This window comes from Halichoeres trimaculatus, unplaced genomic scaffold (assembly GCF_033239565.1).
Source record: "Halichoeres trimaculatus isolate MK-OKI-2021-1 unplaced genomic scaffold, fHalTri1.1 fHalTri1_scaffold_11, whole genome shotgun sequence".
Taxonomy (NCBI): Eukaryota; Metazoa; Chordata; class Actinopteri; order Labriformes; family Labridae; genus Halichoeres; species Halichoeres trimaculatus.
In genome coordinates, this window is record NW_027437189.1 from 24440944 (window position 1) to 24459574 (window position 18631).

The 18631-nt window shown below is 41.6% G+C and overlaps 1 protein-coding gene across 1 annotated transcript in view; it reads left to right on the top strand.

Annotated features, from left to right (window-relative positions):
* The window catches only part of camkvl (CaM kinase-like vesicle-associated, like), a 50875-nt gene extending 32511 nt beyond the window's left edge, over positions 1-18364 (top strand). The window contains exons 2-11 of the mRNA XM_074682408.1: positions 6945-7051; positions 9957-10088; positions 10311-10385; positions 11270-11408; positions 12419-12539; positions 13162-13237; positions 13596-13732; positions 14183-14261; positions 14354-14441; positions 15869-18364. Coding sequence (XP_074538509.1) covers positions 6957-7051; positions 9957-10088; positions 10311-10385; positions 11270-11408; positions 12419-12539; positions 13162-13237; positions 13596-13732; positions 14183-14261; positions 14354-14441; positions 15869-17311 — 2385 coding nt within the window. The 5' untranslated portion in view covers positions 6945-6956 and the 3' untranslated portion in view covers positions 17312-18364. The remainder of the gene's footprint in view (positions 1-6944; positions 7052-9956; positions 10089-10310; positions 10386-11269; positions 11409-12418; positions 12540-13161; positions 13238-13595; positions 13733-14182; positions 14262-14353; positions 14442-15868) is intronic.
* The last annotated feature ends 267 nt before the right edge of the window (positions 18365-18631 follow it).

An 18631-nucleotide genomic window follows, 5' to 3' on the forward strand; every position in this document is an offset into this window, starting at 1 on the left:
AGTCAGAAGTGGCTCACTGATTCCTGTTTAACACCATTATATTTATACTGGAAATAAGTTTTGTCAGCTAAAATGATATAAATGAGAACATTAAGGTGCATTAAGCTTCCCCTGGAATATTCATTGGGTTATTATTTCCTAATTACACCCAGTGCAATTCTTTGGTAAGGCTGTGATTCCAATGAAATTTCCTCTGATGAGTTTCTTGCTGTGGAAAGAGTCGATTTTGTCTGCTTTCATATTTTTGTGTTAAGTCAAGCAAACCACGGATGGTCTTGACTGATCAATATGGAACAGGCTGCATCTGTCATGTCTGGTTATGCACAGATGAAGAGTCACACTGGCTTGCACGAAAAAAAAAAGAAATGACTTTAGGTAAAAGGGGAGTATGGGGTTGTTGTTTTTGTTATGGCTAATCTTGTTTAAGTCTGGAAACCTGATGATAATTATGGGCCTAAATTACCCCAAGAGGGCTTGTGGGACATAATAAAAGGTCTTACATGTGTCTCTTGAATGTATCCCCTTGGTTTACTTGCCAGCACACACACACACTTTGAGAGGTAAGTGTGTGAGATAAGTGGCTTTAATGTTGGGAATCTACCGTTCTCTGTTTATCTTTGCATTAGTGTAACAGTTAGTGCCACAGGTGTCTGTATGCCCCTCATGTTGTATCATTGCCAGATTAAACCTTTGGATTTCAGTTCTGCTGAGCCTTCTTACTTTCATCCTGAACCCACAACAGTGTTCGATAGTGAATGTTGTGTGATCTTACAATTAGCCTAGACCAGGGGTGGCCAACCAGTCAGAGACCAAGGGCCACAAAAATTACCGTGGTACTACAAAGAGCCAAATCACACACAAGGTTTAACAAACACACTTCGTCTCACACATAAGCAAAATGACAAAAAATGAAAATCAATACATTTCTAGTTTTTAAAGCAAGATTTGTTGTGTTTGTGTGTTTGAATTCGTTCTTGGAGCCATGTCAAAGACATTTTTTTGTTTTTACTGCAGAAGAGACAAAGTTCTATCCATCTATCTATCTATCTATCTATCTATCTATCTATCTATCTATCTATCTATCTATCTATCTATCTATCTATCTATCTATCTATCTATCTATCTATCTACCACACTTCAAGAGGCAAAGAGCCACACGTGACTCACAAGCCGCAGGTTGACCACCCCTGGCCTAGACACAACTAGCCCAAACGACCACAAAATTGTAAAGCGTAACCAGTATCTAAGGCTTTCCATTCTGTTTGTGATATTAGAAGAAAAAGGCCACATGTGAAAATGATCCATGGTGACATGCTAATGCTAATCAGGGACGGATATGCTCCTCTGTCACATTAGGGCACTCTCACGGTATACTGATCTGCACCAGGCAGTGCATGCACATAAATGTGAATGTGAAAACCGTACATTCCTGTGGAAGTCTGTGTGTTTATGTCAGATGGTCAGAGCTTTCATGGAGACTAACATGTGAGGCCTGTCATCTCATGTTTGCACGGGCAGAAGAAACCTGAGGTCAGCCACAGACCGTCTGCTGCTTTGACTTTTCTCCTGAGGCAAACACTGACACACACACACACACATACCCACTCACCCGAACACACACTTAGGTCTGAATGTTGTTGTTTATCTTATCGTACCGTGGATCTAGTGTCACCTTTTTACAAAGCCGATCTAGCATCACTTAATCACACTGTGCAGATAGCAGGATTTGATGACAATAATGACGGTGTTGTTGATTTGGAGGCCTCGCTGTGCTGCATCTGTATGACAAGGACACACTGACACTTCCAAGAACTTGACTGACAACAGACTCTGAAAGGAGGGCTTTCAACAGAAGTCATTGAAATATTTACGTAACATACAGTGGGTCTTACATTCAGCTTTCATTAAGGTACGAACAAGTCCCGGCAGCCTCTCACACACAACATAGACCCTCTGTTAGAGACTGCATCTCTTCAATATGTCATTCTGAATCTATATGCATGTGGTGATGAGCATTTCCTTTCTTGCTGGACTGAGCTCAGTCTTAATAGGATCGAATGGTGGAGGAGACGAGTGCCAGCAAATAGCAGATTTTCTCAGAATAACCTTGACGCTGAGAACCTCTGAAACACTTCCCTTCTGAGCTGATAAAAAGAGATTCTCTTCCATTTGATTCATTTTGGAGCCGTGCGCACAGCACTTGTGAACAAGCACACAGACACTCTAGATGCAGAGACGTGCACAAGCAATTTGAGCTAAGGTGCTGAAAAGAAGTGTGATGTCTTAGTGTGCCTTCACACCTGTACCTGCGTGTTCCTGTGTGCATTTCAAAGTCATGTGTAAGACGTGCATCAAGCCATGCAATCCCCAACAATTCTGCATATGTTATTGCTTGGTATAATTCAATCCATATTCATAAGGGTACACATACTTTAACATATTTGAATGCAGAGTTTGTGAGATAAAAAAATAAATTGAGACGCATTCTTGTTTTGTTTTTTCTTTAAACTATAGTGTGGGCATCATCAGATTTTTAAGCACACACACCTGCTACTTTATGTGTGGGATTAGATGAGAATCTGAGTTGAGGATCAAAACTAACCATTTCGCAATGAAAGAGACAAACTTTAACCGATTTAGTGATTTTTTTTCATCATTGCGTATACACATTGTGCATTGTTTACATGTGAACTCAGCTGTTTGCAGCCTGTAGCATGTCATTGCTAACTGGTGTAAGACCTGATGTCTTCCCACAAGGTGAGGAGAAGGAGGTGAGGACGACGTGCTGGTTCTCAGGTGTGAGTTAAGAAGTGACGACATGGACCTGTCCTTCCATCCATCGTTATTGGGAACGTAAGATCTATCTCCAATAAGATGGACGAGCTAGCTGTGCTAACCCATCAACAGAGGGAATACCAGAGGGCAGAGTAGCATCATGCTATTCACAGACATGGCTAACGGAGCTAACATCAGACACCAACGCCACATTGGAAGAGCTTCACCTGCTGTGAGCAGACAGGATGCAGGAGACAGAGAGTGAACAGACTGCTGAAGAAGCTCAGTCCTGGACCCTGTGGAGGTGGAGGCTGGCTGAACTGGACAATGATGAACAAGCTGTCATCATCTATTTTCTTATGGGCCTTTTTGCAATTTCTATACACTTTCTTACTTTTGTTTTCTTGATTGCTGCTGTGACTTCAATTTCGTTGTACTTGTTACAATGACAATAAAGTTCTATTCTATTCTATTCTATTCTATTCTATTCTATTCTATTCTATTCTATTCTATTCTATAAAGATCCTCCCTTGAAGCTTAAATCGAACAAAAATCTAAGAAAACTTATCTCTTTCATTTTACACATCTGCAGATGGATGCCAGACAAAACATCCACTATCCTTACTGTTTGTCCCATAAAAAGCCAAGAGGGCGCTAAAGCTCCCCTTACACAACAAATAAAATTTAGCTCTCTTATTGATCTCAGTTTTAAATCTCAACTGAACAGGTGCATTTCTGCTTATAGGTTCTCCCTGTGCACGCGCTGGTTCTCTGCCTCACTCCCACAGTCCAAAAACATACTCATTAGATTGATGAGACTACATTCCCCATAGTTGCTAGTTTGTGTTTGTGTGTGTGACCCAGAAGGGGATGTGTACATGGATGTGAAAGTACCTACACGACCCCTTGAAAAGTGTAGGTTTTTTTCTCAAGTGTTCACCCTGAAATGATTTTGTATGGCACCAAAAGTGGCACATCTTCTGTAGGAGGGATACTTCATCATCTCGGACAACAATACACTCAGGGTCAAATTACCTGATCGATCAATGACAGTTTCATCTTGGACCAACAATGAGGATAAATGAAGTAAGGTACAAACATGACACAGGATGCTCCATCATCTCTGCGTGGTATGAGTGTGCAGATTATTGTGAATTTAGCTGAAAAACGATCTAATAGCAGGAAGGGATTACATTGCATAAGTGCAGAATCCATTTGTAGCCCATGTTTGAAGACAGACAGTTTTTGGAGGTTTGCTGTCAAAGCAACAAACTGTTGCACTGCATTTCCACTCTTACTGTATTTCCCACATTCACCTTTACTCACCTGTAGAAGGTGTTTCTTTGTGAATTTGTGTTGCAGAGAGGTTGGCCTCTCAGTGTGCCTTGAAGTCATGTCTTTCTTTGGGGACAGCCCTCCATACGCTCAGAAACATGAGTCACAAACCACATTATCACACACAGCCTGTCGCCACTTTCCTCCGTGCATCCAAATCCACAAACACACATTTTCACCCGTGTGAAACACACACACACACACACACACACACACACACACACACACACACACACACACACACACACACACACACAAAGAGTTGTGAAGCTGTGAGGTTGAGAGGTACTCTCTTCCTGCCTCTGCAGTTCTGTGCTTTACACTTTGTTCTCATGTACACTATTTTCTCCCTCCACCTTTCCACTTAGTCACGGTGTACCTTTCTGTTCCCAGTGTTTCTCACCTCTTTCCTTATCTGCCATCTTTTTCCACTCTTTCCCTTTACATCTCCTTTCTTCTCATATCTTCCCATATCGCCTCCTACTCTCTGTCAACCTTGAGGTTTGCACTGACTCAGTGCACTGAGGTATGGTGCTTGTAATGTCATCGGATTTCTGAGTAACAATCCCGGAAAAGAGAAGGGTGAACATATTTCTGAAAGAGAGGACAAAATGATGTCCACCCTAAAACTGAGAGATTGAAGAAGAAAGTTTTAAATCAAGTTTCAACGCTGGCTGCTGGGGGAAGGTTTGCACACAGCTGAGTTTGAATCACTGTTATCTAAGGCGTGCCCAGCAGCTCCAGCCTAACACTGGTCCAAGATCACTGCTGATGTTTTTAAATCAGCTGTGGTCTGTGTTGAGCTTTTATCCACCCATAACCACAGGTGTAACACTGGCAACTATGAGCCGTGTCTCTTTGAGGTTAGAGAGGCTGTGGTGGCCAGCAGGGGCTGAGTTCACAGCAGGTAAAAACAGAGATTGAGTGAATTACAGCGCTCAAAAATGAACAATTTTAAAAATTATTGTGCATATTTCTGCTCACCTTTATTGGCATGGATTTCATTCAGTGCTCATCGGTTGTTGCTGTACTTTGGTTGGGATGCTCTTTTCCTGTGCACCATTTGCAACATCACCTTCACCATCCTGGGAGTGATGTTGTGCTTACATAATCTTCTTGCAAAACAAGGCCTTTTCAATCCAGCGCTAAATTCCCCCAGGCCTCACATAGGAATGCACATACAAACACACGTGTGCACAGGAACATGCACGCTCCTGCGCAGACTCCTATCTGCACATGTGACAGTTTCACATCCACCTTTGCACTTTGCTTGGAAACACATACGTGCACACATAGACACACATACAGTGCATCCAAGCACTCTGGATTAGGGGTACAGATTAGAGATTAGGGCCAGCACTGGGATTACACAGCACTCTCCAGCCCCGCCTCTATAGTAGAGCTGAAGCACACACACAGATAGAGAGAAAAAAGAGATGTGACATCACTGATAGTTACTCCTTAATCCCAAATTGGCACCCGCAAATTGCAGAAGATTTCTTTTGTTTTCCAGTTTGAACTCAGTTCTCTCCATTTTTCTTATCCCCTCTCTCTTTCCTTCTGTCTTTACTCAACACACACACTCACACACACACTCACATTCATCAACGCTCTCTCTCAAATGCCCAATTCCCTCCTATCACATAATTCCTGACTTGGTCAATTTCACGGATTTGCTTCGATGAGGTCTCAAGCCCCCACAGAGACAGAAGATAAACAGTAGGTTGAAATCTGCACTATAAAGAGCTGTCAAGGAAAAAAACAATAGGAAAGAATGATCCAGCAGGGTTTGAGGTTTTTTGTCAGGTACTTAGAGGAGGAGAAGGATTCTGGAGGATAGATGGCAGAAGCTTCCAGGGAATGTGTCTCCTACAGTGGATGGAGTGATAAAGGATGTGGGTGAGGATTGCCTGAGGACTGTGCTCAGATGGTTTATCGATTGCTGATTCACTATCTGGATCCTTGAATTTTCTACCTGGGCGTTTGGGACCTCATGTGGGGTCACATGCTATTCTAGGGCGGCCATGAGGAAGAATGTAACGCTACATATATAACATACGTAATCACAGCAGTGAATGTTGTCTTCAGATTACAAAGGGAGTTACTATGAGATTACAGACAAATCTTTTCTCTTTTTTTTTTTTGTGAAAAGGTTATGAACTCGTGATCCAGTACAGACATGCCCACATACAGATGTGGACTGCAAACTGAAAAAAATCAAATTTTCCTGTCATTAAACCACAGGCTCTGGATGTAACTGGAGTCTCAAGTGATTGCAGAACACACCATCTGCTCTGGGGACGAAGGGACAGTGCCCTTTATGAATAAAGTTTGGCTTGAACTTGACAGACGTGCAGAATCTGCAGACTTTAGTAGAGTGGAGAGAAGCTTAGTGGGTAGCTTAGTATCTGTTGACAAGGCTGGCATGCAACCAGGCAGCCAGAAGCGTTAGTATCCAGATTCGTTCATGAGTTGACTTGGCTGTATCTGTAGTCCTCCAGTGTTCTGTTTATTTCTAAAGCTAATAGTGGCAGCCCTTCCTCTGTGCTCTACATGAACCACTGTGGACTTTCATTATGTTTCATCAGTACCTCTTTTTCTCTTTAACATGCCTGTCCATGCTGCTCCAAGATCCCTTTATCTGTGTGTTACCTAAAGGTGTCATCAATTGATTCATCTTTTCCTTCCCTCTTCAGTGGTGCAATGATTGAAATGCTTTTTTCCTGACTTAAAAGGAGAAATACTTTATTGATCTCCATTGAGAAAACTTCATTTTCCAGTCCCCATGAGGATGTCATTTTTTACACTCTGCTTCCTCTTGGTGTTCTTCACAGGTGAATGCCGTCATGCCATTTGGGTGCCTTGCCCTGCGAGATGGGCGGTCTTACGATAGCATGTCTGATGTCACAGACAAGTATGAGATTGGACAGGTCCTCAGAGCGTGAGTAACATAAAGCTTCATGCATTCAACATGAACAATTTATAAGCACATTCCATGACCGCAAGTGGTCTCCGTTCACTTCATGAATTATTTCAAATTGAGTCAAATCCATTTCCCTGGACATTTGGTTTGGCATCTCAAACTGTTTCACTGAGTGAGAAGAAGAAGAGGCTGGTGTCTAACAGACTTTTTAGTCACGTTACATTGTCAGTGCATTCCTGATGAGATCACAAGACACAATGACATATTTTCATTTTCACAGAGCTTTGAAATTTACAGTCCTACTTTGTGAACAGCAGCTGACTCCTTTTCTCGCTGAAAGACATCTCATTGACAGATTTATACACACACACACACACGCACACACACACACACACACACACACACACACACACACGCACACACACACACACACACACACACACACACACACACACACACACACACACACACACACACACACACACACACACACACACACACACACACACACACACACAAAACACCAATCAGTGTGAGAGGCCATATGGCAACATCTGGCCTGAGAGATTTCTGCTCATCTTTTATATAACGCAAACATACACACATTCTCTGTCTTTCTCTCTTTAACACACACACGCGCACACACACACACACACACACACGTGCATATTCATATATATATATTTATATATATATATATATATAAACTCTTAAAACAGTAAGGTTAAAAAATTAAAAGGAGAAAAGAATAAAAAACAGACAGACAGCAAAACAAAAGAAAGAGAATAAAGTTTCTGGAGTGCTTAAACACTAAAATCAATATTATTACACTAAAGGAACAAAACATCAGCCCAGGTCTGCACCAGTACAAGCCCAATGTCCGCTTCCCGCTTTTTACAGAACAATGCAATGAGTGATTTGGAAAAAACCCTGAACACACTTGTTTACACTTGACACAGAAGTATATCATGATGTCACTGCCAACCAATCCCAAAGCTCTGACTGTCACACTACCACACCTACGAGCCAATTGGTTAACACAGCCTGCAGGTGCACAAACACATGATTAAATGTAGACACACCAATCAGATTAAAGCACTATAAAAATGCAGGAGGTGTGTTTACCTGTCTTCAACGAAAATGGAAGGAGTCAGAAGAAGAGTGAAGGTGAGAGGGCACACCACAAAGAAGGGTTTGAGGGTGACTGGACCAAGAGTTCAGCCAAATCTTAGCAGACTTACAGTAGGATCTTTTATTAGAAGACTTTAGGTTCAAATGAAACAACTTTATCAAGAGTCTTCTGAGTGGAATTCAGAGAGGGTCAAACCAGCTTTTTTCTTTTTACTGTAATTATAACCTGTGCTGGATACAGTATTTTATGCTGAGATTACAGTGTTATGCCTTTTACTGTTCAAGCATAAAAACTGGCACAGGGACGTTTTGTTGTGATTCTCAAAGTTACCATGTTGACTGATTTGGGTAGATGGAGAGAAATGATTTATATCAGTCTGCAGCTCGATCTTGTTTAGTATTTGATGAATTTACTGGATATTTGCACTTTCTCTGTGTTCTCCACTGGAAGAAGTGGAAATACTAAAAGTGTTTTAGGTTGGCAATGGCTGTGTGCAACTGGTTCAAACAGAATTAAGTCATATGAAACGTGTGTGTGTGTGTGTGTGTGTGTGTGTGTGTGTGTGTGTGTGTGTGTGTGTGTGTGTGTGTGTGTGTGTGTGTGTTCATATGGTAAAATGTGTTTCTTAAGAGATTTGTGAATATATTTTACAAATGTGTTTCTTTTTGCAAAGGATCTGAGGTATTGTGCTACTTAAGTGTAAGGTTGTGTGAATTGTTTTTAGTGTTTAGACAAAAATGGGCCCTGTTTTCAAAAAAGCTTCTAAGCAGTCGGGAAAAATAAATAAACACATAAATAAATAAATAAATAAATAAATAAATAAATAAATAAATAAATAAATAAATAAATAAATAGTATAAATAAATAGTATAAGAGAAGACAGAATGAAAAAGGAAGATACAAAGAAAGAGAGGGACAGAATAGGAAAGAAAGAGGAAAGAATAAAACAAACAAAATCTAAAGAAAGAAAGAAAGAAAGAAAGAAAGAAAGAAAGAATAAACAGATGGAAAGCATAAAAGAGAACAGAAAAGGGACAGAAAGAACAAGGCAAGTAAGGAAAAAAAGGGAGAAGAAAAAGAATGGCACAAAGAGAAAAAATAAAAACAAAGACTGACATGAAAAAGACAAATAACTTAGAAAGAAATATGTAAAAAAAAAAAAAAAAAAGGCATGTAAAGGAAAGAAAGAAAGAAAGACAAAAGGATGGATGAACAAAAGAAAGAAATATATACTAAGGGAAGGTGGAAAATATATTAAAAGACAGAAAGACAGAGGAAAAGAAACGGACTAAAGGAAAATGAATAAAAGGCTGATAAAAAGTCAGGGAACAATAAAAAAAGCCAGAGTAGAAAGAAGGAAAAGGAAAGGGAGAAACAGAAAGCATCATCAAAATGTCTGTTTTTATTTATTGAGCATGAAAATTTTAATGTGAATGGTAGTTTAATTTTGCATCTCAGAGTGTCTTAAAATCCATTTATGAGAGGACTACACGCCTCAAAGGCTCTTGATGCCCAGCCAATGGCTGCAATAGACTCATTTCAGATCTGTTTTTTATGGCCTTTTTATTCAATCCACTGTGTCTCAACCCTATTAAATCCTTTCACAGTCTTTCATCAAAACAGAATACATCTTCCCCCCTCCCCTCACTCTCACACACACACACATATACACACATTTTAATATTGTACTGTGTCTCAGCTGAACAGTTTTTTGTGCTCTAACTAACGTTTTATTCACCTTTTGTGCGTTTTTGTTTGTCTGTCTTTCTATTCCTTTCTCTCTCTGCGTAGGAAGGAGTTCTGCGAGCTCTGCCTTGCGAAGGACCGACAGACAGACAAGGTGTTTGTCTGCAAGAAATTCCTCAAGAAAGACGGCAGGAAAGTCCGCAAAGCTGCCAAGAACGAGATCATGATCCTTAAATTGTACGCAGTCAGTCAGTTGCACGGATGAATGCATGGTTGAGGGTTGAATAAGAGAATGTTTTACTTGTATTCTTGTTCAAACACATCTAATAACCCTGCACAATGCTGACGTCTCAGGTGTAACATCTTTGTGCACATGGCTTTTCAGTGGTTAGCATCATTCAATGAAATGTGAGACCCTTAGCTTTTCAGGATGTGACCCTTGTTGCTTTTCCATTTCAGAGTCAACCATCCAAACATCCTTCAGCTGATAGACACATTTGAGACCCGGAAAGAATACTTCATCATCCAGGAGCTGTGAGTGTGTCTTCTTTGATTAAACTACTTGTCTAAACCAGTGTAGCTTCTCCACAATGTGTACTTTAATTTATGTGTGTGTCATAAATATTTAGGCCATGTGTCATCATATTTTTAACACACACCAATCCATCCGCTGGAGCTTACTCTCCCTCATTATTACTGTGTGCTCTGTTCCTCCCCTCGGCAACAGCGGAAGGTGTTAGATTTTATGAGATATTTGCTCTTAGTAACATGTAACACTCAACATTACTCCGTGCTCCTGAAGCACCACTTTGCCATAACAGGATCTCTACTGAGAGTTCAGGATCGATACAGAAGGGCAGTAACCAATCCAGATGCCATTTTCAACATTTGCAACTTTATCTGAAAGCGATAAAACTGATTGGAGCTGAGTGGACGAAATATTCCCCTTCTGTTGCTGATTTTCAGAGGGAGACAGCCTGCGTTCAAATTGGTTGCAGAGTGCATCAGTCTGTTTATGTGTTGGTGTCTGTTCACAGCTCACACGTCTGCCCAGGCAATAGTTCTCCTGCTGCGGGCGATATGTGTTTATCACACCCATCGTTTACACAGGTTCCGGCACCAAGTCTGTTAGAGTAATGACCGATAGTCTAACTTTTAATTGCTCAGGAGAGCTGGCTCGAGGCTCGTAGAGGCAGATTGCTTTGCTAATGGACGAAATGAGTAGAGCAGAGGGCTTTTGGTAAACGTGTTACTGGAAGCTTTAAGTGAATAATTGTGGTGCAACATGTGGTTAACAGTCCTAGAAACTTGCATCTATTTTTATTAGTGTACTCTGCAATATGTGCAATGATATCCTCTCACTTATGTGTTTGTGTGTTTGCCTGTGTGTATGTGCGTGTATGATGGTATGCATGCAGAGCAACAGGAGGAGATGTATTTGACTGGATTCTGGACCAAGGGAATTACACAGAGAGAGATGCCTCCAATGTCATCAGACAAGTCCTGGAAGCTGTGGCGTACTTACACTCCCTCAACATAGTTCACAGGAACTTGAAGGTACACACTCAGTTGCAATAGAGGTTTCCCTCTCCCTGCTCTGTGGCAGGTGTACGAGCAAAGCCAGAGCAGTTAAGATCAAACAGTATCCAAAGGCTTGCAACTTTACTCTAAAGAGACAGAGAGAAATAAGAACAATAAAAATTTTAAAGTGAGATGACTTCATCTCTGTCACACCCAAGAAGGTAATTTCTCGTATATAGGCTGCAGAACCTCTGCGGAGCAATAAGAGCTATGCATACATTAGCATCTCACTTAATGACTCAATGTTTGATAACAGTTTTAGCAGGGGAGTATACTCTGTCTTTATTGCTTAACACAATCTCTAGTGGTGCATGCATATACAGTCTTGATTCATAGCTTTGTCCCTCATTATCAAGCTATTAGGATGCTGTTACAGCATCTCTTGGGCTTGACACTCCCTCTAATGGTGGAGACAGGGATCTTCTTTCCAAGTGGTGTGGGATCCATATCCTCTGAGCTCATGAAACTGAATGAAAATCACATTTTCTAGTCATTGCAAGAATGCAGTTACTCATAAAGAAACACATATTTCCTCTACTCAAGGAGATCAGTCTTTACTTTGAACAGTCTTTTTTTGCAAAGAGATGGAATCAAATTTTGTTTGTTGAGTCTCTGGTATCAAACAGTTTTTAACCTAGCATAACTTTAAAGTCATTACAGTCAACCAAGTACACAAGAAATACAAATATATGAAAGCATTTAGATGCATTTACTGCACAGCTCACATAGAAATATTCATCATCTTTATCCCCAGTAAGCAATGGTTCAAACCACAACACCATCATAAGCCACACATGTAAGAAAGGATTATTAGATGTCTTCTCATGTCTGTTTTAAAGTATGACAGCAACAATCAAGACTTACTTGCCTTCTTTATTAGCTGATACTGTTTGTCTAACAAACATTGTCAAATGCAATAGCATAGTGTTGGACTAAGTTGCGTGTATTCATAGGAAAACCCTTTTGCTCTTTTGCTTTTTATTTAGCTGGAAAACCTGATGTACTATACAGAAAACAACCACAACAAAGTAGTGCTGCGAGACTTCTACCTGTCGAGGTTTGAGAATGGGCCCATCACAGAGCCCTGTGGAACACCAGAGTACTTGGGTAAGATACTCCTATTTTGGTTCTGTTTTATAAACACCTTTATGTCTTTAAATTCCTCTGTCATCCAACTCCACGTCCTTCCATTAGGTTTACCATTTGATGTGAGTACAAGCCCAGGAGCATACTTTACCTTTTGATTTCTTTACCTCCTTTTTCTTTTGAAGATCATATGTCAGGGGATGACTGTTATAATAAAGAAACAGTCATGAAACCCTGTGAAACACATACGCAGAATTGAAAGCTCCTTTCTCTCCCTCTCCTCCCACTCCTCCCTTTTCATATTCACTGATCTCCCGTGTGCTGTCTCGCTCCTCTCTTGAGGTTTGTGCGAGGGCAGCTCGGAGTGCAGAGCTGCGCTTTGTCCCGGTTCTTTCCAGCGAGAGGTCAGGACAGTTATTCATAATGCTGAGCTGAGTAATTAGACAAATAAATAAGAGAAGGGAACAGAGGCCCTGACAGGAAAGGAATGAGAAGCAGAGCGGGTGAAAAAGGGGAGCTGGTGTTGATGCAGGGAAGAATTATGAATGTGCTGTGATGGTTTATAAATGAAAATCCAAGCCATGCACAGCTCTCTTTCTCTAATCTTGCTCTGTGTGTGCTCTTTTTTTCTCCTGTCTATCAGCTCCTGAGGTGGTGGCTCGTCACCGGTATGGTCGCCCAGTGGACTGCTGGGCTGTGGGTGTCATTATGTTCATACTGTGAGTCTCCATCAATAATGTAAAGGGCTCTAATTCAATACCAAGAACAATACAAACTGCTGCATATAAAAGCTCGGCTGAATAATTGCTTTGTTTGTTTTATAACTCATTCTATTTCCAAGAGTTATTTGAGGAGTCAAAAACTTATTCCAGTTTCTTGACACTTTGATTACTGACATTTACTTGCTTCCAATTTCAAGTTTTATGCTCATTGATATGCAAGAAAACTCCCAGATTGATCTGTTGTTTGTGTAAAACTAAACTCAAGCTATCATTCTATTTCTTAGGAGTTACTTGCTCTGTAATTTTAAATAACTCTCCTTGATTTGTCTTTTTGTTTGTGTTCTTGTCTCTGCAGGTTATCGGGGAACCCTCCTTTTTATGATGAGACAGAAGAGGAGAACACAGATCTGCACAATCGTATCATCTTCTGTCGTATTGTTGCCGGGGACTTTGAGTTCGATTCTCCATACTGGGATGATATTTCACCTGCAGGTACACATCTCAGCCACGTGATGGCACTAAATACACAGTTAGAAGTCCACCAGCATAATGTCATGGAGGTATGGGGAAAAGAGATGTGTATGGGCTTGTTCTTTAAATTTAAAATTTATCTAATTATTTTGAGTCATAGAATTCAAGTGATTGATCCTGCTGTCATCTTTCTTATGATAGCTTCCACAATGATCAATCTTTCTAGCTGCAATTTTTGAAATAAAGATTGTTTTTTTTAATTCACAAGACGTGGCAACATGATGCACAAAGATATCATACATTTTGCATTTTAAATACAACAGGGGCATTGCGGACATTTTGCATCTTAAAAAGCAGGAAATGACTGACAACTGAGCATTCAGTCGTTATAAATTATAAATGATTCAGAAAATGTGGATTGGCGCTCTCTCTTTAAATAGTCCCTTTTCTTCTTTGCTGCTGATCTCTCAGCTAAGGAGCTTGTCTGTCGGCTCATGGAGGTGGACCAGATGCTGAGAATCACTGCACAGGATGCTCTTTGGCATGAATGGTAGGTTCGGTCACAAAATTGTATCAATACAAAGATTTAAGCACTCTACTGGGTTTGCAATCACTTTGCATACTTACTGTCACCTGTGCCAGGATTGCTGGGAACGGTGCATCGGAGAAGAACCTGAAGGATGGAGTGTGTGCTCAGTTTGAAAAGAATTTTGCAAAGGCCAAATGGAGGGTAAGGGTTCATTTTTATTCCCCCTGCAGCTGTGAATAAAGTTTGTGATTTCATAGCATAGAAAATGATTGGAAATTGTTGAAGATTGATCCATAGTGAGCTATTCAATGCCCAGTGAGCAAATGTGCAAAGATGTGTATTAAATGTCCATATAACTTGATGATAAAATGAAAATGTCCTTGGAGTGGTGAATGCAATAAACCCAAGAAGGTAGAGGTGGCAACAGTTATAACCCTCTTCTTTCTTTCCCCATGTGGTTCCCAGGAGTTGAAGGTATTGTAGTTCATTGTGAGGGAGAGTGGAAGGACAGAGCATGGGCAGAGCTTCACTCTCAGTCAGACATGAGTTAATAACAAAAAACATCTCTTGATGGCTGTACATCCTCTCCAGTTTAGAAGAGGCTGACAATCAACCAACCATGAGCACTTCCTGTTAACCACCGTCAGCCTTGAGATGCATTGATCATGTCTGCACTGGTGAAACTCTTCCCATCAGCCCTGTTCTTGCCCACTGTCACTCTGCCTGTCCTAGAAGAGATCCATCCACTCTGCCCCACTTTTCTTTATAGGATTAGATCCAGATGTTCAAAGTGGCCCAATCTGCACCTTTCTTGCTCCTCATCTGCACACGTCTTTGTATCCAGATTGATTTAAACAACACAATAACCTGCAAGTTAGGAGGGTGCTCATTGCTTATGCAGTTGTTATATTTGTGTAGATAAGGAGAGGGAGTAACAGAAAGGATATGTGAGATATAGGCCACTGCGGACTGTTGAATGACAGTTCTTTAAACTCTAATGCCCTGTGTCATCCCTCTTACGTGAATCCTGGCTCATCGCCCCATACTGTACCAACGTATTACATTCAAGCCATACTTGAAGCCAAGGAGAAGCTGCGCAGTTAAGCTGAATTCTGTAACATTTCTGTGCCCAATGGCTTTCCGCTTCCAGAGAACTTACACCCTGGTTTGGAAACAACATCTAAGCTCATACATTTCCCCTTGCTCTTTTGTTGTTTGAATATCAAGGGAGTCAGATGTGTGTAAGAGCGAACAAAAAGATTTACACTGATCTGTTCTCTGTGTTTTTCAGTAAACAAGTAGAGGCTTGGGGAGAATGAGACTTGAGATTGATTTAAACCAGGGTTTGATTTGTCAAAGCCTCCTGGAAGTCAACAACCAGCACTAATCTTACTGCACTGTCCACATCAAACCAGTCACATCTCAGCGCTTAGTATGGTGGTGCCTCGATGGGCTTTTTCGTCATGTCTTAGAAGCTTATCTTTTATGCTTTGCCATAATCAGCCACAGAATCATGTTCTTTTTCCTTTTAGGGAAACAAGTCAGTGTTGGGTTGCCTAATAGAAAAAGAATCTAATTAATTTTACTGTGCTGTCTTTCCTCTTTCTGTGCATCTGTTTGTTTTACAGAAAGCGATCCGCGTCACCACCTTCATGCAACGCCTGAAGAACTCAGAGGCACTGATTGACAGTTCAGCTGATGTTCAGGGGGGTGAAGAGGTAGGAGATGGTGAAGGTGGCGTGTCACAGGGGACAAGTGATGAGGGAGACAAAGGGACAAGTGATGGAGGGGTGACATCAAGTAGTGTGTCTTTAGAGGTTACTGTTGAAAGCACACCAGCAGGTTTGGACCAGGATGATGTTAGGAGTAAGGTTGGGGAAAAACAGGATGAAATTAGGACAAGCATAGGTCAAAGTGCAGCAACTTCACCACCAGATATGCAGCAACCTCTCTATCAGCAGGCAAATGCAGCTCCCAAGCTCCCACAGGAGGAGCCTGGCAAAGTTAGTGCAAAGAAAGCAGCAGGTGATGGCGCAAGAAAAATGGCAGCCAATTTGGGTCAGAATAAAGTTGCTCCAGAGTCCAAACCATCCCCCATGAAGACATCTGAGAGTTCTTCAGAGAAAAAAACCTCATCCCCTTCCCTTGATCCCAAACGCAAGATAGCTGCAACACTCCAAGGTCCTCAACTTGCAAGCTCTGCTGCTGCGACTGCATCACCAGATAAGAGGCCAGGGATGCAGAAAGATGACACTGACGGAAGCTGGTGTCAGACACAAGTACCAGAGGCTGTGGCAGAGAGGTCAGTGGTAGCAGCCGTCACTCCAGCTATAGGACCTGTAGCTGGGGCAGATGTAGGGCTGGGAGTTAGGTTAAGGGAAGATGGTAGTCCCATGAATAGAAGGGATAGAGAGGCCAGGAGGACAGACAGGTACAGCGCTGAGTTTAGCACAGCAAGAGTAGGTCCCCCAACAGGACAGGCTTGTTATACAGTTGGCAGCTCTGCCAGTTTAGGCCGTCATGCTACACCATACAATCCAGAAATAGGGATGGGGATAGCAGGAGGGTACGGGAGTCCATACAGTTCCCTGTATACAGGTGGAACAGGGTTAGGGATGTATGGGACTGGGTTGCATCATCCAGGGGGTGGGAGCAGCACAACAAGTGACTGGCAAATGGACAGTGTGATCGAACAGATAGAAAAGCAAATGGTCGCTGTGCTGGAGAAGATTGAAGGAGACATGCCCTCACTTCTGGAGCAAATCAGCGACTGCCCCATTGAACCACCACGTGCACGGAGCACCCACGCCTCCCCTGCCAGTTCCCGAGCTCGCTCTTCACAGCACCCCACAACCGCAACTTCAGCCACTCCACCGCCTCTTCCGACCTCTCCCAGGCCTGCACTGCCATCTCTTCCTCGCCTTTCCATTCCTCCCCCCTCTTATCCCCCACCATCCCCTCCAACACAATCCTCACCCCAGGCTGCAGGAGAACAGGATGACAGGGATGTACAGAGGGATGTTGTTCGCTCCACCCAGTCACCGAGAGCTGGGATGGGCCGGGGGCTATGAAGCAGGAATGAATGATACAACAACACTGAACATTTTATAGTTTAAAATTAAGGGTCTAGAGACTGTGTCTCACCCAGAAATATCATTCACCCTTTCACCAGGAGAAATGCAACCACGCAGTGTTAAGTTTTGCTTTCTGTTGAGAATCTGAATGAAGACAACTCTCCTTATCAAATACACACATGACTGGAGCTTATGGGATTTTGTGGACTTTATTCCAGCTATAAAACAAGTACTCAGAGGTGTGTTTGCATCTGAAACCCAGATTGTGTGCATGGCTGCTTACCACACATCCTCCACACAACCTGCTAATTATAAATATCACAAGCGAGAAGAGTGTGGTAAAGCTCTCAGCTAATGGTGAGAGTTAACAGCTGAGGAAGTGTTATGATTTGCGTTATTCTTCTCAACTGTATATAATACAGCAGATGGGCTCCTTATTCTTGCTCTTTTTCTCCCATGTTGTTAGCTGCCTCACATCCAAACTGACATGAACTTTTTTAAAATCAGCTCTTCCCATTTCAGTACAGTCTGCTCATTTTTATTTATGTAGCTATGCATCTTGTAAAGCAAGGCTGCAAAAGGGAAATCTTGCAGTCACAGTTGTACAGAATACAACAAAACTGAAATGATCAAGCTACTGGTAGTTAAGAAGGGTTATCATGTAGAGTATTTAAACTTGAACTGCAATTTAAAGTCTTGTGATGTCCTTCACATCTGCTGGAGAGCTATGGGAAATCTTTAAATAAAGGATACTGTACAAAGGCTTCTCAATAATACATGCACCCAAATACTTGCACCCATTTTCTTGTTTTTTCCAAAGTGACCCAAATGTTGCCCCCTCTTCCTACTTTGTAATCACATCAGCTTGGCACTGTCATGTGGACAGTGCTGTCTACATTTCTCCTTTTTTGAGATGTTTAAACAAAAGTCCTCCTGAAGTTTGTCATGCTTTTGGATCTATGTAATACCAGATTCTGTGCTGTTATCCCAAACAAGTCAAGACATCCACTTTTCTGTCCTGTGTTAACTGTGCTGTTTGCAAGTCTTTCAATAAAAGTTAAACAAGACGTGGAGTTCTTTTGTTTTATATGTTTTCAATCTAAGGTAAAAAGAAATGGTTTGTTATTGGGTATTTTCCATGATGGGAATGAATAAACAGAACGTTTCTAAAAATCTAACAAAAAACCTTACTAATGTTTTCCACAGATTGTATTGACAATACATTCTATTCTCACACACCGTGCCTACAAGTCCCATCTAACCTTGCGTGAAATTCGGATAGGTCCATTCTTGCGGAGGCGCGGGGGTGAGGAAATT